The sequence below is a fragment of the Rhinolophus sinicus genome, chromosome 3 (genome assembly GCF_057876585.1).
Source record: "Rhinolophus sinicus isolate RSI-liver-muscle chromosome 3, RSI-T2T, whole genome shotgun sequence".
Lineage (NCBI taxonomy): Eukaryota > Metazoa > Chordata > Mammalia > Chiroptera > Rhinolophidae > Rhinolophus > Rhinolophus sinicus.
The window spans coordinates 41,161,663-41,181,804 of NC_142503.1; the positions used below are offsets into that span (position 1 = coordinate 41,161,663).

The 20,142-nt window shown below is 40.0% G+C and overlaps 1 protein-coding gene across 4 annotated transcripts in view; it reads left to right on the forward strand.

Annotated features, from left to right (window-relative positions):
* Positions 1–11,511: 11,511 nt before the first annotated feature.
* RGS7BP (regulator of G protein signaling 7 binding protein) overlaps positions 11,512–20,142 on the forward strand; it is a 92,782-nt gene continuing 84,151 nt past the window's right edge. Inside the window, exons 1-2 of one of the 4 annotated variants that reach the window (XM_088796523.1) lie at positions 11,512–12,353; positions 13,254–13,420. In XM_088796523.1, the coding sequence (XP_088652649.1) occupies positions 12,189–12,353; positions 13,254–13,420 (332 nt within the window). In that variant the 5' untranslated portion in view covers positions 11,512–12,188. Of the gene's footprint in view, positions 12,354–12,606; positions 12,796–13,253; positions 13,421–20,142 lie in introns of those variants that run through there. The other 3 variants (XM_019743792.3, XM_019743787.3, XM_088796522.1) reach the window with 3 other exon arrangements.

Sequence of the window (20,142 nt, forward strand, 5' to 3'; positions counted from 1 at the left end):
ATTACCTAAGAACTTTTCATTACAACTATAGAATAACAACAAAGATTAGATTCATAAAAAGGAGAGAGTTATTAGCTCCTTTTGATGTGCAAAAAAAAACCAATAGTCAAGTAATAATAAAACAAAGGCCTTTCCTTTTGAATTTCTTGATACGTCAACTTTTATTTATGTCTTATCTATTTTATGCAGGTCTGAAAGCCTATTGTTACACCTCTTCTCTTACTAATATTATCATATAGAGTAAGAATTATCTTATATCTGCCATTTGGACCACAAAGGCAACATAGATTATCAAAGCAGTCATTTAATTTTAAAAGTAGTAGTTAGAGACTCAATGAATTATTGAGATATAATATGAAGGTATAATAAAGTTGCTTTTACTTTAATCAGGTTACTATTAGAGACCTTATTTTAGAGTTTAGTTTCAATTATCTTGAAGTAACAAAAAACGACTGTGTACATTTTTGAAAGAAGGATGAAGAAACAAAATTATTTTTGCCTGGATGGAAAAAACCTGAAAGGTGACTTGATATGACTCTTTAAGGGTGTAAAGGTTACTATAAAAAGAATAGCGGCCTCATTACCCATGGTCATGCAACAAATCAGTAGAGCTGGTGATGGACTCAGCACTGGCAGTTCTGAAAAAGCCAGAGGTACTGCGGCTGCATTTGTTGCCAAACTGGAAGTCAGATACACTCTCCTTCTGCCAGACTATCAGAACAGAGACACCAGGTAAGTCCTTCCAACTTCCACAGGAATAGAGAGAGGACAGAATGAGCCAGACAGAAGTGGCTGGAATCCATCCTAGTCTGATGTTGAAATCTTCATCTCCCAGTCCCTTGGAGGGTCCATCTTATTCCCCAGTTCCCTCAGGGAGGAAAACACTAGATCCTCTATGCCTTGAAATTAAGAGACACTCTGCCAATCTAATTCTCTCCCCATTTCCGTCAGAGTTTAAAAGACTTAGCTGCACCATCATATTGAAAAGCCAGTTTTTATTTTAACTCATCTATCTTACTTTAAGTCTGGCAACAAATGCTGTTTATTTCCTATACTCACTAAGGAACTGGAATTAAATTGCTCCAGGGAGAAATTTAGAATATACATAAAGAACAATGTCCTGACTGAAAAGTTTGTTGGATACGAGGACAGGTTATTGAGAGAAATTATAGAATCTTTCCCTCAAACCAGCCTTGAGGGAAAAACAGCCAGATTCTGAGCTGGTCTCCCTAGTGGGAAACTCTGAATGTCCCTTACCACCCTTGATGCATCAGAATTTCAGTAATTAGGTTGAAAAGTCAAGAGTTTAAATGCCTCAGTCCCCAAAGCCAGGTAACGATGTTATTGTGTAGGCCTTTATTTCTTCAAGAAGTTATTTTGTTCCATAAATAATGCTGCAATGAACATAGGGGTACATATATCTTTATGAATAAATGTTTTCAAATTTTTCAGGTAGATAAATGTTCTTTATGATCTGGAGCCTACCATCACCTCCATTTTATCTCTGACCTCTCTTAATCTGCACCATAAGTAATTCAGCTCTGATGAACTGCATTCCCTCACTTTGGTCCTGTAAAGTCTCAGCTCCTCCAGAAAAGAGACCCTGATACTTGCCCAGTCTGTGGGCTTGTTGTACTGGTGCTGTGCGTGGACGTTCACTCATCCCTTTTCTACTAGACTTTATGGATGTCAAGACTAACTCTTACTCATATTTGTAAGCTCCATGCTTGTGTTATGCCATTAAAAGAAATGAATAAATAGCAAATTGAATGAATTAAAGAATATATTCATAATAAAACTAACTGCACAGGGTTGATGTAAAAACTGAAAAAAATTTTGTTTTAAATTATTTTATTAACATATTCTAAGGACCTAGATACTTTAAGCCTGGACTTTATTTTCAGTATTGAACTGGGATCAACAACCCTGAATTCCTATTAAGCACTCTTGGAAAGATTGTCTAGACTCTTCTCATTTGCAAAAAATCAGTAGATTTCCATTCATTTGCACTTTCTACCACATTCTATCCCCGGATGCCTTTTATTTCTATAATTATGCCCTTTTATTTTTAAAACATCTATCCTTGCGTATCCGCACTGGTTCTTCCCTTCTTTTTCAAACATGTCCTTTAAAAGGCAAACATACACTTACCAGAAGCTGCCATTCTGTAACAACTGTCCTCTTTCTGTCCTTGTCCCATAGGGTGGTGCCTGTCTGCTTCTTCCGTTTCTTATCCTCATTGCTCAATTACAATTTAGGGTTTACTCCTTGCATTCATTAGATACACCAACTTCCCACAATCATTTCTTCTGACCAAAAGGTATTTTTCTAAGTCCCTTTCCTCCTTCACCCCTCTGGGACAACATACATCTCACTCCCTGAACATGACTGTGCCTTTTGCTGTGACACTGCACTCAGTGGATTCTTCCTGTCTTTCTGGCTGTCCCTTCTCTATCCCTCTGCTGTCTCTTTGCCTCACCCCACCTCTTAAATTGACATACTTCAGGACTTAATCTTCATCCCTCTGCCATTTTTCCTTTCTATACTTACTCATTCCTAGACACACGTCCCTTCTCAAGTCTTCATTGACCCCTTTTTTGCTTCTGATTTCTAAATTTACATCTCCAGCTCTCACCTGTTACCTAGTCGAATATCTTCAATTGCCCAAGTCTACCAGGGAAGCTCCATTTTATAATTTATCAGACTAAGAAATTTAAGTTCATCTTTTATTTGTTTATTCTCATCCCTACCCTGCCTGTATTTTTTCCTAATAGTAAGCAACTTGGAAGCCCACTTATTTTGTTTTGGGACCAGAGCATGTGAGTGTGTAGAAGGGATCATCAGTCTACAGAGATTCTTTACTAAGACTGAATCAGTGGAAGCCTGTGAGGTAAAGATATAGCTCAAGAGAGAAAGTCAAACTGGCACAAATTTGAAAGTTTAATGCTATCAAACTGGCCAGTATGTGGGGCAACAGGTACTTTCATAAACATCCAACGGTCATGTAATTTGATATAGCCACTTTGGAAAGAAATTTCAGAGTGTCTCTTACAAATGTAAATGCATATACACTATGACCCAGCAATTTTACTTCTTCATGTATACTTACAAAATACATACCCTCGTATGAAAAAGAGGGTATGCTTAAGAATTTCATGGCAGCATTGTTAATATTATTAAAAAATGGAAATAGTCTAAATGTCCCAACTAGAGAATGGCTTAGTAAACTGTCATATGTCTAGTACTCTAGAATACTATGCAGGATACAAATTGAAGTACATGTGCACTAATACAGAAGCCTCTCCAAAGACACAGTGTTGGGTAGAAAGAAGAAAGGCATGTTGCAGAATGACACATATATTTCTATAAATACATTCACATATAAAAACAATATTGAAACACTACCTATAATAGAAGATCTCCACAGCAAACTCATGAGAAGGATTATTTCTGGAGAGGCAGAAGAGGCCTGTTGCTGGGATGGTGGTCAAAGAGGACTTTATCCTTATCTCAATGTAATTTTTTTAGAATAAGGAAAAATTATGTTTGTATTAATTATGTTATTATTAGAGAGACAGAAAGGGAGAGACAGAGGGAGAAAAGGAGAGAGGGAGAATGAGAATAAATGAGAGGAAAGAAAGAGAAGGAAAGAGGGTGAGGGACAGAACCAAGAGGAAGCAGAGAATGAAGCAAAGGTGGGAAATGGAATGGCCAGAAATGAGCCAGTGCACAGACGGGTCAAAGGACAGTTAGGAAACTGGTACTGCAGATACAGCCTGTCCACTGCAGTGTTCTTCCAGCATGTTTTTCAGCATACTTGGCAGGCCCAGAAGTGTCCTTAAAGGAACCAAGTTGTGTTGGAGAGAGTTACGACTGCAGACAGGGTTGGTGGGACCAGCAGAAGGAAATAGGGCCAACAAAACAGTAGCTGACTAGTATCTGAGTATGGTGTGGTGCAGATTAGGTTTAGACCAGAGCTGTGATTAGCTAGAAAGAGGTTTAGTCAATGGGCAGGAGGTCTCAGTAAAATCCATAGACAAGACAAGCTGGAGTTTGGCCAATGGTACACGTCTTATGTACATAGAAGGCAGGAATGCTCTATAAAGCCAGAGTTGGATGCAGATTTCACGGATAATAGTTAATGAATTTTGTTATTTCAATGGGAGCTTGAAATACCTGTTGCTTTTTACCTTGGAAAGTTCAGATTGTTTTTTAAACTATCTAAGAAGATAAGGTAATGCTATGTGAGGTAATGCTTTGACCTTCAAACACTATTAAATTTCTCCCAGATTCTTACCAGCACAGAAAGGGACCTCCTCCACTTGGAATATTACAACAGCCTAAGAAATGGTTTCACTATCTCTTCACTCCAATGCATCCTACATACCATTGCCAAATTAATTTTCTTAAAGCAGCATTTGCCTCTTATTAATTCACTTAAGAAATGGCAGTGGTCCTCTTTTGCCCATCATCTAACTCAACCCAGCATCAGGATCCAATGTCTTTGTTTTGCTCTAAAATCTGTAAGTAATGTGAAGCACGCCATTCTTAACTAACATTAACTCCCACTCTACCCATAACTTGCATCACTGATTCCTGAGAACACTGGGGTTCAGGTTCCAAGTCCATTCCTTCAAAAATACAGGAAGTCAAGATAGATAGATAGATAGATAGATAGTAGTCCTTTCGGGTATCTGCTTCCCAATGTGACCTCAAATCATGATTATTATTGCCATCTATCTACTTCTTACCTACTACTCTCATTCCTTTCCTAAACCAAAGGAACCAGGTCATTTATCCTACTTCTGTGACCTCACCCACACAACTTTCACCCTAGCCTTTCTTTCTTCTCTTCAATTCCGGCCAGCCTCTTTATGCATCCCACTTGTGTCTTTGCTCCTACTATTAGCCAACTGTACAAAAGCTCTCCCCATTCTTCCATCTCTCAAGATTCTACAAATATCTATTTCAGGTTGCATTTCTATCATGTAGCCTTTTCTAGTCACGTCAGCCTACAGAGGGTGATGCTGTCACAAGATTCCTCCGGTATGTAGATACATCAGAAAATAACTCTAATATATATTTTATTGTTTTCATAATTTCATATGTGTATATATTCATCTCCCCAGTGTAAGTAACTTAGAAGGAAGAATCATATTATTAATTTTATTGTATTCTCTCTAGTCTTTAACACAGTACCTTGTTTATAGTGGTCACTTAATAAGTACTAGATGATGGGTTGATTTGATGTATTCTATAGTTGTGCACAATTATTCTTTATGTATTATAATAACCAGGACTTTCTTGGTGGCAAGTGGTAGTAACCCAAATCAAATTGGCTTAATTTAAAGGGATTGAGGTGATCTAACTGAAAGTGTAAGTGTAGTTTGACTTAAGGGAAAGCTGGATTCACATGCTCTAATAATATCATTAACAATCAATCTTTCTACAATTGCATCAAAAGAATAAAATACCTAGGAATAAATTTAACCAAGGAGGTGAAAGACGTATAAACTGAAAACTATAAGATACTGATGAAAGAAATTGAAAACGACATGAACAAAAAAATGCTCATATATTGGAAGAATTAATACTGTTAAAACGTCCATACTCCCCAAACCAATCTACAGATTCATTGCAACCCCTACCAAATTCCAATTTTCCACAAAACAAAAAAGAACAGAGTTCTGAAATTTGTATGGTACCACAAAAGATAGTGAGGAGTCAAAGCAATCCTACAAAGAACAAAGCTGGAGGCATCATGCTTCCCAACTTCAAACTATATTACAAAGCTATAGTATTCAAAACAGTAAGGTATTGGCATAAAAACAGACACAGATCAATTGAACAGAATAGAATCCAGAAAGAATCCCATGTATATGTGGTCAATTAACTTATGACAAAACAGTCAAGAGTATACAATGGGGAAAGGAAAGTCTCTTCAATAAATGGTTCTGAGAAAATTGGACAGCCACATGCAAAAGAATTTGTTACACCATACACAAAAATTAACTCAAAATGGATTAAGTACTTGGATGTAAGCCCTGAAACTATAAATCTCTGGAAGAAAACACTGGAGGTAAGCTTCTTGATATCAGTCTGGTGATGATTTTTTTTTAATCTGACACCAAAAGCAAAAGCAAAAAAGCAAAAATAAACAAGTGAGATGGTAGGAAATTAAACAGCTTCTGCACAGCAAAGGAAACCGTCAACAAAATGGAAAGGCAACCTACGGAATGGGAGAAATTATTTGCAAATCATGTATCTGATAAGGGGTTAATATCTACAACATATAAAGAACTCATACAACTCAATAGCATAAAAACAAACAATCCAATTAAAAATAGGCAGAGGATCTGAATAGACATTATTTTACAAACATTCAGATAGCCAACATGTACATGAGAAGATACTCAACCTCAGTAATCATCAGGGAAATGTAAATGAAAACAAAATCAAATCAGCTCACACCTATTAGAATGGCTATTATCACAAAGGCTAGAAATAACAAGTACTGGAAAGGATGTGGAGAAAGGAATTTCTTGTGCACTGTTGGTGAGAATGTCAATTGGTGCAGCCACTATGGAAAATATTATGGAAGTTCTTCAAAATGTTAAAAAATAGAATTACCATATGACCTAGCAATTCTACTTCTGTGTATTTATATGAAGAAAATGAAAACACTAACTCAAAGATGTATGCACCCCCATGTTCATTGCAGCATTAATTACAAAAGCCAAGATATGAAAGCAAACCAAATGTCCACTGATAATGAAGAAACTGCGATGCACGCGGTGGAATATTATTCAGCCATAAAAAAGAATGAAATCGTGCCATTTACAACATCATGGATGGAATTTAAGGGCATTATCCTACATGAAATAAGTCAGGGAGAGAAAGACAAATGACAAATACTGTAGATGTGGATTTCACTTATATGTGGAATCTAAAAGAAAAAACTAAGCTCATAGATACAGAAAACAGATTAGTGGTTGCCAGAGACATGGGGTGGGGGTGGGTGAAATGGGTGAAGGAAGCCAAAGGATACACGTTAATAATTTTAGAATAAAAAATCATGGGATGTAATGTACAGCATGATAACCATTGTTAATAATACTGTATTGTATATTTGAAAGTTGCTAAGAATAAATCTTAAAAGTTCTCATCACAAGAAAAAAAATTCTGTAACTCTGTATGTGACATATGTTAACTCGACTTCCTATGATTATTTTCCAGTGTATACAAATATTGAGTCAATATGTCGTACACCTGATTAGCTGTTTTATACCTAATATACTGTTGGGTGTTAACTGTACCTCAATAAAATTAAAATTTTAAAAATAATCCATCTTGCCCTATCTCTCCCTTCTGATTTCCTCTGGTTTGGCTCTTATGTAGTTTTTTGACCATGAGCCACAAAGGCAGCCTCCAGACTTTGATTTTATCACCCTAGCAACCCAAAGGAAAGAAACTCTTAAGTTAAAAATATATAAAATTGCACTTATGTAGGTCAAAAAATGTGGAATAATGGCAATTTCATATGTTTCAACTTAATAGTTTCAGAAAAAGTCCCAAGGCCTAAAGTTCATTGGTTCAGCTTAGATTTCATACCCATTACTAAACCAATCATGGTGGCCACTAGAATGTAGTACTCTTATTGGCCAGGTCTGAATCATATGCCCCCCTCATGAGCCATGTGACAAAAAATGAGAGAAGACTGATTTCTCAAAGGAAACTTAAGGTGCTATCATCAGGGTAAAAAGACAATAAAGACAGGAGGTAAAATACCAGATGCCCACCGTGCATATAATGTGGAAATTTTCCATGAAGATAGTGAAGCCTAAACTTCAGGGAACCGCTCTTGCATATGCTTCTTCTAAGACCACATATCTAATTTTGTATTTAAATTTTTGGACTCTTTTTCTTAAATAAGGGCCTCCAAATTATATAAGCTTCAGGATCAACAAAACCTGGAATCGCACCTAATAAAAATACTCAAAAATATTTGTAAAATTAAGCAAATGTGTTCGCAATATAGTGTACTTTCTCTTGTTTCTAGTGGAAATAAACTATTTATTAGATGGTGTCATCACTAAATCTTTATAATAACATGATCTCTCTTGACACTAACAGAAAATAACTTGGCCATTCCCTTTGGATCTCCCCAACATCTCAGACCTCAGTATCATAATGTATTTTTTGTTGCCTCTATCACATACCCACACAAATAAGGTCCTTTTTCATCTTTGCCCCTCCTTGAACTTTACTCCCAGATGAAATCTGCCTCCCAGTATCTCCTTTCACAACATGCCAGTCCAGTTTGAGATGTGCATCTCTGGGTCCCACTGTGGTTCTTTATAGCACAAATTTGGAGAAATTTACCAAGTTGCTCACATTCACTCTAAACTAATATTCATATTTTTAAAATTCCAAATCAAAATGAATTCTCTAAAATTACCATAGAGATAACGTGAACCATACGGTGGATTTTATATTGCAGTGACTCTAGGATGTGACTTGGGTTGAAACTGTATACCTACAGAGGACCCGTTACTGGGGTTGTGCCAAAATTGGGTCTGGATAACCAGCAAACATGCCCTTGTTGTTGGGAACTCCAGCTGCATTCACCCTTCTATTTGACAGCCAGATAGCCCCAGGAATGTAAATTCATGCTGTTTTGAATGTGGGGGAAGGTGAGGGAACTCAGCCTGCCTGCTGCTATTCTGATTACAGCATTTGTCCCTGGGAGAGACAGCTCTGGTCTGGCTGCTATTTTTCTCCCCTCTCAGGAAAATGGCTTGGGCTGACTCTCAGGGAAGGCCAAGGGCCATCTACCAATGAGTTTCTGCTTACTCCCCCAGCAGGTTTCCAAACCTGTAGTCCTCAGATGTGGTACTGAGTTTGACCCATTTATCCCCTTCCTCCTCCTCCTGAAAGAAATATGGCATAGAAACAGGCCAGTGCAATAGTGTTGCCTTCCCCCCCCCCCTTTTCATTTGTCGAAACTGTCTCTAGGCAGAAGAAGGGGGGAGTAGAAACCAGATGGTTGTAGCTAGAGTAGAAACCTACTACTGAGGAGCTTTGAGGTGCTCAAATCTGGTGGCAGTCACTATTTCCCTACAGGGAAAGGGGACGAAATTACAGGACGGTGGTAAAGATGTCCAGAAGCCTGACCTCCAGTGTCCTGTATTCTCTATCCTATATCCATACATGTAAAAGGCAACCCCTTTTCCTTTATTTCCCCAAAGTACCACCAACCTTGGGCTAGAGCAGACTTTCAGTTTGGTGGGGTAGGGGGTGGGGTAAGAGGTAGTTAGTGGTAACAATGGTGTTTATGTCACAGGACTTAAACAATTTACAAATGAGTATTACTCATCCTTCCTTCAAGCCCCTTATCTCCCCTGTGCCTTCTTCCTCAGCAACCCGACTGCTCACTAAATCCTAGAAAATCCCACCAAACCACCTGATGTGTTCCTCAACCTCTCCTCTGTATATACATGAAGTAGAAAGAAAATTGAGGGTGAGGGCAACAGAACAGTCAGAGAGTTGGCTAGGAGTTAACCACTTTTATCTTCCTATATGTGGACAGATTCAGCCAACTGACGAGCCCCTCACCCTAGTCTCTGGACCATCTAAACACCTGGAGAACAGCAGCACACCAAGGTCTGGGGTGGGGGGCTGATGCCTCCCTCCCCGACTCTTTGTTAGAGAAAACTGACCCTCAAATCTTTGGTGAGGTACTATGCAAACGCAGCTGAGTGTCCAACCCGATATCGACCTGTTAGTTTTCTTTTTTCCTCCTCAACCAAATACATGGTGTATTTTTCAACACTACTTCCCTAACTTTCCAACACTAACGAGGCGTTCTATAATTCAATTCAATTCTGACACTAAGTCTCCAGAATTAGTGTTGCAGACCCCACAAGTTTAAGGGCTCAATCCCACAAGACTGCCTTTACTTCCCAGATCAATTACAAGAGTCAACTCCCTAGACTACCCTCACTCCTATTCGACTTGGCTACAAAAATGGAGGGGTTCTCACAAACCCCCTCCCCCTCAGATTTGATCATTGCTAGAATGACTCACAGAACTAGGGAAAGTGCTTCCCTTAGCTGTTTATTCTCAAGAGTACAGCTCAGGAATAGCCAAATGGAAGAAATGCATAGGGCAAGATACGGGAAGGGTAATACCCAGCTTCCACGCCCTCTCTGACCATGCCACCCTCCCAGCTACTCCATGTCTTCAACCCAGAAGATTCCTGAACCCCATCTATTGGGAGTTTTTGTGGAGATTTCATTATGGTTTTTTCATGATTAAATCAATCTCCAGACCCTCTCACCTCTCCAGAAGTTGGAGGGTTGGGCTGAAAGATCCAGGCCTCTAACCAAGGCTTGGTCTTTCTGGTGACAAGGGGCTTACCACCCTTATCATTCAGGGAATTCCAAGGGTTTTAGGAGTTCTATGCCAAGAACTGGGGACAAAGACCAAATATCTTTCTTGTTATACCACAGCAACCTTAGTTTACCAGGCTTGTAAAAGAAATTCTAAAGACACCCTCCCTAGAGTGTTAGTTAGCCTCCCTGCCCAGATCTGGCTGTCCCTTAGGACCCGCCATGTCCCCTTAAGAGACTAACCAGAAACCTCTGATTTGTCCTTCATTAGGCTTTTCAACACATAATTAGTTCTCCTGTGGCAGACCTCTTTATCTGTCCCCTCCTAATAAATCATTCATGGGAACAAGTATTCTCAGTGTTGGAATTGAATACCCACTCTACCTCTCTTCCTCTCAGAGGAATCTTAGGCTGTAAGTGGAAAGGGCAGACTTAAGTGGTCCAGGAACTCACTCCCACCCACTTTCATGCAGGCATCCTTTTCACTTTGTGGGGCCACCTCCATTGTCCTCTGGGTCACTGATGTCCCATAAAAGAGAAGAGGGTAATTTTGAGTGGAAAGGGAGGTCTGCTGGCTCTTATTTGTTAAAGGCTCTATTGGGAAACTCTCAGAGCTGGGGATCTCGAGATGCTGGAATTGAAGACCAAGAACTTTACTAATTAAAACGGAATGAAATGAGGACCAATTTGACTGATGGCCTCTGTGCATTCTGTCCCACTAGCTTCCTGTCCCCTTCCCCACACATACTGAGCAAAGACAAAAAGCAAAAACACAACCTCAGCAAAACCTCAGGGAAACAAAGCTTTCCTCTTTCGTTATCAAGAGATCCTTTTGAAGCAAAAACCTCACTCCCTCCTAGGTTTGGGCTTCGAAAATCTGTGGCCCCAGGCAGTCTCAGATATGAGGGCCTCAAGTCCACACCGGTTGATTAGAAATCCCTGTTTAGATCCCAGCATGTGACAATGTGCTCCACTCTGATGACACTTTTCGTTTCTAATAATAGAGCAGATGAAGTAATATTGCAATTGATGTTCCCAGGGATTTGATTGGATAAGTGCATAAACCGTGGAGGGGAAGGGGGCTGTATGGATGGATCACATTAGTATTCCGGTCCTATCAACGTGCAGAGCCACGAACAACGTCAGCGGGACCGATTCCCTGCGTCTGCCAGTCCCACCACAGATTCATTTGGGATCCTCAAACAGACGAGCCCATAGAGACGCGGGATCAAGGCAGCTGATTAGAGCCAATTGCCTGCTTCGGGGACTGCCAGCCCTTTCAGGCCTGGCAACGGGGGAGGGCGGGGGAAGACAAACCCAGAGCTACTGCAGGAAGACGCTGAAGCAAGAGCGACACTCACCACCCCCTTGTCCCCCCCCCCCCCCCCCATCTTGCAGCACAGGCTTTGAAAGCTGCTCCCCCATCTGAATGGAAACTCGGAGCCGCCGGGTGGCGCGTTCCTTCTCACCCAGCCTTGCAATCCATGTCCAGGGGAAGACGGTGCGAACCCACGCCAGCGCCCAGCTCCCGGGACAGGGCCAGCAATGCTACTGAGCAGAACTTGACCGAGCCCCTTCCTCACTGCTAGTTGAAGCAATGCTGCACGGCACAGCCAGCGCTTCTCCGGATCTCCTTCAAGCTGAAGATTACCCACCCGTGCAGACAGCCCCAAACCTGTGACTGCCTCGCCTTGGGTCCTCGCTCCGGCTGCTTGGCGGCGGCGCGAAGGGCAACAAACGGGCCGCCCGCGCCGGGGCGCACTGCACCAGCGGCTTGGACTTGGTGGATGTGTATGCATGAGTTCTGCACCGAATGGGCGCAAAAAGCGCCCCAGCCGACCCACCCGCTCCTCGATCTTTCAGATCAGCAAGCCCCAGCTGCAGAGCGGGGAGTGGGAACGCAGGGGCAGCGGCTCCGAGAGCGCCCACAAAACCCAGCGAGCCCTGGACGACTGCAAGATGGTAGGTGAAAACTGCACCTCTTTTTTTTTTTTCTGGAGAGGAAGTGGGGGGAATCGTGTATGTTAATCTTTTGCTTGAGTGCCAGCCACTCCCCCACCCTTAGCTCCTTCATGCCAATCATGTGCACATGCACTATTTTTAAATCTGCTGTCCCTCAGACTCAGGGTGACACTCTGACCCCGCAGAGAAGTGCCACGGCAAGGGTCTCGGGGTCAGCGGTTATAGGTCGTGCCTCTATCCCCTCCGAGAATGGTGGATGCGAAAGACACTGTGAACTGGCTTGCTCACCAGGGTGGGAAGGGAACGGGATGTGGGGTTGCTGCTCTGTGGGGAGACAGTAGCAAACAAACCCAAACAGAGCGCACGGGGCGCTGCGGAGAGGACGAAGGTTCCAGTGCAGAGGCTGTGGCCGGTCTTTCCATCAGGCTTCGGAGACTGAGCAGTTAAGTGGTCCCACAAGAAGTGAATGGTTTGCCTATTACAACCTACCTTTGGCCTTTCTCCCCGTGCAACCTCAAATCCATATCCTAGCTGTAATAGAGGGGAGCAGTCTATGGTTGAGTTCCCAGAATCGCTCTCTAGTGACCTGGGAGTGGCAATGGTAACCATCCAAATATGCTCTTTCTGGCTCTTCAGAAACTGAGTCTGAATGGGTGGGGCGAATAGGTCTGGAAATAGAGCTTCCATGATCAGACTGATCAATGAAAAATAAACACTTGCCTTGGACAAAGAGAATTTACCATCTTTGTTCCTTAATCTTTAAACTATTTGTAAGCTTTTTAGCTGGAAATTGGCGGGGTGGGGGTGGGGGGTAAGGTGTTAGTGAAAGCCCCTGTTTATGTACACCAAAACAGGAAATTTTCTGATGTGTTTCCTGAAAGAAATTCACTTCTTTTCTAGCTTGTCCAGGAGTTCAACACGCAAGTGGCCCTGTACCGAGAATTGGTCATTTCTATTGGGGACGTCTCGGTCAGCTGCCCCTCACTCCGGGCGGAAATGCACAAGACAAGAACCAAAGGCTGTGAAATGGCCCGTCAGGCACACCAAAAACTTGCTGCCATCTCAGGGTAGGAGACTCTTGGCATTATTTGGTAATTTATATACAGGATGTATGTATGCTGACAGATATTTGTGGTGGCCAAGGCCTCAGAGATGAACTCTGCAAATATGGTGTTTTAACCAATCACCATGAAGTCAGAATTCTCTAGAGAGCTATAAACAAACTATAGGCCAAATCAGAATCAAAGGTAGTATAACTCTTTCTATATATTGAAGATTTTGGTCAGTGATTTTTTTTAAATTAACTTCTAATAGGATGGACACAAATTGGAATTGGAAGCTTAAGATATTTTGTAGAATGTTTGGGCATCAAACAGAAGTTATATCATCATGCCTGAAGATTACTTTGTCATCTGCTGCTAAACATCTAGTGCACAAAAGGCCTGTGCAGTAGAGAAAAATCTTTGGTAAATCCCAGATTTACTGAACTATTTATATCATGAGATAAATTCCTACACTACCATTCAAAATAAAACCCTAAAACAAAGTCTTGGATATAAATTACTCTCTTCACTATAGTGTATGAAAGGGAAGTTGTTTTTCTTGTTGTTTGTAATTTCTAGTGCTTTTTCTTGAGGGGAGGGACATAGTTGACACGTAACATTATATTAGTTTCAGGTATATAACATAATGAGTTGATATTTGTATATACTGCAAAATGATCACCACAGTAAGTCTAGTTAACATCCATCACCATACGTAGTTAATTGTTTTTCTTGTGATGAGAACTCTTAATATTTACTCTCTTAGCAACTTTCAAATATGTAACAATATTATTAACTATGGTTGTCATGCTGTGCATTACATCTGAAAGGAAAGTTTTAGCATAAGAAAACTTTTTAAAGATTGGGGAAATTCACTAATTTAACTAAACCTAAGCTGTTTATGAATCACCCCAATTATTTTTACTACATTTATGGATTCCCAAACTTATTTTAGGTGATAATACAGTGAATGAAAACTTCTCTCCTGGGACTCCATCCACATTTTCCTGATCTCTCTATATTGGAAAAACAGTTAATCATGGATTTTGTTCATAGTTCCTATTTTCCAATAAATACATCCAAAAAGGAAAAAGGAATTTTTATATAAATACATGATAGCCTTTATCTGTTTATCTGTGTGAGTATGGCTTTATCACCATAGAAGTACAAGTTAGTCAGACACACTTGATAGTGCTGCAGAATCATCACTTGTAGAAATTAAAACTAATTTACCTATTTGAAACAATCACTCTTTGCCATCTCTTATGCCAATAATATGTACATTGACAATTATTGGGGTAAAAAGATCTGAAACCCATATGTTGCCTCTCTCAATAACTACTTTACATTTGACAACAGGCATTTTATATCATGAAAAAAGATACCCTATGCTAATCTCCTTGAAGTGAGAGACAAATAAAATGTTATTTTAGTGGAAAAATTGAGAAGCCTTATCCTTTTTTGTTTTAACTGTTATGCTGTACTTAATAGGAGTGAATCTAGGAGGCAGAGAGGAATTAAGCGTGTTTCTTCAGGAATTGGGGGAAGAAATGCAGCTGTGATACATCCCAGAGAAGAAGGGAGAAAAAGCTATAAAACAAAAGTAGAATAATGATGGTTTAAAAACGATAGAGAAACAATGATTCAGAAGGAAAAGCAGGTTTAGAACAGATAATTTTATGCTCAGGGCTAAGGAGCAGCATCTTTGTAAACCTTGTGTCCAAGAGTGTACTATGGGGTTATAGCCAGGATTCCTTTAAGTTGGAACTAAACTTGATGACATGTTCTAATCAGAGAAGGTAGACTGGAGAAATGAACAAGGAGTTCAATTTAGTCTGTTTACTTTTTTTTGAGGGGAGGGATATAGTTGACATGTAACATTATATTAGTTTCAGGTATTGTGAACTTGTGAAATTCAGGTTCTTCTAATCATTCAGGAAACAAAGACCTGAAACTCAGTTGAGTTATGAGGATTTAAGGTGGATTTTATGTACTCTGGGGTTTGGAGCCCTTCGCTCCTTGCTAACATGTTATCTGAGGGTTGATGTTATCAGGGGCAGTTTTATCAGTGTTAGTGGGAAAATATTTTGTTCTTAGAGCCTTGCAAAAGGAAAGCCAACTGTATAAAGTGTTCTAGGATAGACTTTGCAACATTTTCCTCCTTAAAATGATAATTAAATACAGTTTAACCTTCTTTCTTTAAAAAATGACAGCAATATAATTGAAGGAAATCCCTTTAGCTCTTCACCCTCTGGGGTTCATTAATGAAGGATGTAATTCCCCTTGGTGGAATTCCGTTCCTAATAGTGCTAGTTATGTGGGATCTCACTTCCACTGGTTCCTTTTAAAATTTAAAGCAGCAGTAAATAAAGTAAAGATTCGTGGGTAATATGTAGAATGACTGGATTTGTTGAGAGCCCATTATTTGTTTGCACAATCCCCTTATTCACAGAATCATCTCCGGAGGGAAGGACTGATTATTTCTAGCCTACAAATGGGTCTCAGAGAAGTTAAGAAACTTGCCCAAAGTCACACACCTAAGAAGTGGCATAACTCTGCTTCAGCCTACATTTGCATGCTTCTGAAATCTTTCCTCTATATAATGCTGCCATTTAAAAATGTATTAATGTAAAAAGGAATGGAGTACTAAGACATGCCTACATATGGATGAACCTCAAAAAAATAAACTAAAAGAAAGAAGCCAGTCACAAAATACCACATATTACGTGATTCCATTTCATATATGAAATGCTTAGAGGAAGCAAATCTATAAGAAAGAGAAAGTAGATCAGTCAGTTGCCTAGAACTGGGGGTGGGAACAGGAAGTGACTGCAAATGAGCTTGAGGGATCTTTTTGGGGTGATGGAAATGTTCCAAAATTGAATTGTGATGGTTGTGCAACTATATGTTTACTAAAAATCATTAAATTGCACACTTAATATATGTGAATTTTATGGTATGTAAAGTATTCCTCGATAAGTGCTTTTTTAAAATCACTGTAACACTTGCTTTTGTAGTATTTGTTCTTTTCTACATATGTAGCTTTTAGTGAAAGGGATATGAGTTTTAACGGATGGAGAAAAATGAAACTTGGCTGTCCATGCATTCATCAAAATGCCTGCCTGATAACTAGCACTAAGCTCCAGTGTTTACTCTGTGTAGGAATACAGGTGGGGGGAAAGGAGTAAATGAATTCACTCATTTCTTACCTACACAGATTACTCCTTTGTTGCCTAATACCTGGCTTTGGGGCCTGAGGAGGGAGACAGGGTTCAAAGTCAAGAGGGTAAAAAGAGGATGAGGCAAGATAAACAGGAAGAAAAAATGCGTTAGAATTGAACAAACCGCAAATGCTCCATCCCTTTTGTTCCTGACCAATTGAAACCCTTAAGGACGGGTGACCAATAAAGAAGAAAACTCAGACTGTGTTTTTCACTAACTGGCTAGCGGTAAGACGGCCATCTTCACACACACAATCAAAACACTTTCTCAAATTAAGTTTAGATCAACAGAAGTTCGGACACAGCCTTTTCTTTCAAAGGCATCTGCTGTTTTCTGGACTGAGCCAGCCAGGTGACTGTTAAATCTCCTCTGACTGGCCTGATTTACCACAGTTATTGTAACTTTACAACGCTGATCCTCTCTAGGTATTAAAGCTAAGAGGGGACTAAAAGATCACTTTAGAGTGGTCCCCAAACTTGTTTTAGCAGCAGAATCCCCATCAATCTAAACGTGGAAAGCAAGATTTATGACTCAAAATGGCACTGCTCTGTTTTGAGGGATGGTGTGTGTGTGTGTGTGTGTGTGTGTGTGTGTGTGTGTGTCTGGGCCTTGTCTCCTTGGATTTCCTTCCCAAAATCACTTCTGAGACAACGTCAAAGAATCCTTAAGGCTCCATGGCACAGAGAATATTGATTTTGGACAATTACTTTCTGTTATATTTGAGGAGTCTGAGATGCAGAGGATTTAAGTGACTTTAGAGGCAACCTGGTCAAGTATACAAGAAGATGTTGCAGTCAGGCTGACCTGGACTGAATATTGTCTTTTGTGACCTCGATGGAATTATACTTAATTCTCTGAATCTCACTTGGCTCACCTGTAAATTGTGTCATGCTCTCTTATGTAGTTGAGAGGCTTTGGGAAGCCACGTATGTGATGACCAGCCTATCATGGCACTCTGCCAGTCCGAGGCTCCTCTAAGACTAGAACCCAGATCTCTCAATCCCTGGTCTATTGCCTGTTCCATCAACCACACCAGCTCCTGAGAATGAAGAGAGGAATGCACAGCACACAAGCCAGGGGTGACACAAAGGAGCCAATATCCTCCAACAAACCCCAAGAGTTTATGCTATGGTAGTGAGCTGGTAGTTAGGATTTCTTTTTCTATGCTTCTGGAGTGTCTGTTGCACTGGCTCTTCATAGCACTACCTTCTGTTAGCGGCTGCTGGCAAGAGTGAAAGTGAAGTTTAAGTATGATAATGTAAGAGGCAGTGTATATTGTGATGGGAAAGAGATTTGACCCTAAATCAATTAGGATAAAATCTTGGCTTGACCACTTGCTAGGGATACATATGTATTGATATGCAAATTACTTCTCAGAATGACATAGTAGTGTTTTAGCACATAGACTTTGGAGCTAAACTGCCAGTGTGCAAATCTCAGCCTTGCCATTCACAAACTGTGTGACCTTGGACAAAGATACTGTCTTTTGTTGCCTCAGTTTCTTTGGTTAATAAACAATAGGACCAAATTATACATTTTGTGAGAATTAAGTTAACATCCACTAAGTACTTAAAAGACAGCCTACCAAACAGTAAGTGTTATTATTAAGTTCAAATTAATCTTAGTGTAATTATTAATAAGATTTAAAATTCAGGTGGTCAAGATACACTTATATATAAAATATATTTATCCATCAAATATTTTTCAAATAAATATTTTGACTGGAATAAATAAATAAATATTTTGGCTGGAATAAATGCTTACCTTCATTTCTTCCATTATGTTCTGATGAATTTTCCAGGTTGAAGTTTCCCAGATGGCTATCAAAAGACCTCTTCTTTAATACCTTAAAAACAATATGGAGATGTGAGGATTCAAAAGTAGTTAAGCTGAGAAATACTATCTTTGTATAAATCAGCCTAGATTCTTCATAAATCGTATACTATTTATGAAATCTTTTGGCCTAGTTCTGGTATAGGCTCTGTGACATTGACCAAGTCTGTTATAGTCTCTGTACATCTCAATGAGTGGGTTGAATTTGAATGCTTTCTGAGTCTTGTGGCTTTATCGATCCAACGTTCTGTTAATTCATGTAGAATCATATACACGTTGCTTACAGAACTGAGCTATGAAAACACACGCACTATGGAGGAAATTTGAAGACTGAATTCCAGAAATAATTTGTCAAGCTGTGAATATACTATGATCACAAGAAGAATCTTAATTTCCTAATGGCGCTCTGGAACAACATAACGAATATCCTAGATAGAGATCCATACCCACAGATTTCAGGTTTCTTCCTCCAGCAATTATTTTCCTGACCAACATGCCTATGTTTCTCTCCTTTTCTTCATTCCATCTCTCCTCATGTTCGTTTTTCCTTCTATTGTATTTATTGGTGGGGGGAGGGGGGGAAGAGAGGGTTGTTTTAGTTTTGTTTGATTCCTATTTTATTTTTCTACTCTATTTTTCTACTCTCACTTCTAGCTGGTTCTTGTCTGTTCCTTATTTTGTTTACTAGGTAGTTGAGAGGAATGAGAGAGGGAGAAGAGACCTGCAGCTTAATCAGTAATGCTCCCTTTCAACACTTGGGCTGAGACAGCAGCAATTACGTGTGGTGGTAGAGTACCGAAGAAGTGGTTGGTGACTATGGAGGCAGCTCTTTCAGCTTTCTTTGATCCACATGCTGGAGGAGGCCTTAAGTGTTAGTAAAAGAGGCCTGGTTGGCAGGCATGACAAGCAACTCACTCTGTCCTTTATTTTCCTTTCCTATTATAGGTGTTTTTGCTTTTAATTTTTTAACTCTCACTGGTCAAATAGTGAAGGGTGAGTCATATCTGCACCAAAATAATATGCTATCCATCAGAGATAATGATGGGAGAACAATTCGGTATTAGTTTGCTAGGACTACAGTAACAAAGTATCATAAACCGGGTGGCTTAAACAACAGAAATTTCTTGTCCCACAGTTCTGGAGGCTAGAAGTGGAAGATCAAGGTGTAGGCAGGGTTGGTTCCTTCTGAGGGCTGTGAGGAAGAATCTGTTCCTCTCCTCTAGCTTCTGGTGGCTTGCTGGCTATCCTTGGCTTTTTGAAGCACCTCTGCCTTCATCTTCACATGTCCCTCTCCCCATGTATGTGTATGGGTGTGTCCAAATGTTCCCTTTTTATCAGGACACCAGTCATATATTGGGTTAGGGGCCCACCCTAGTCGAGTATGAGCTCATATTAACTAATTATACCTGCAATGACCTAGTTCCAAGTAAGGTCACATTCTGAAGTATTAGGGGTTAAGATTTCAACATATAAATTTTGGGTGGTAGGGGTAGACATAATGCAACCCATAACAAATTTACTTGACCCATCTGCAGTTGAGTGCACACTTTGGGTTGTTTTGCCTAGTATTTTGCCAAGAATTATTACATACTATTTCAACACTTTGGCACAAAAACTTCCCAGTGCCCAGTGTTTTATCATTTGCCAAACTGTAGCTCATATTAGGGGTGGGACTGTGACCATGGAATAGA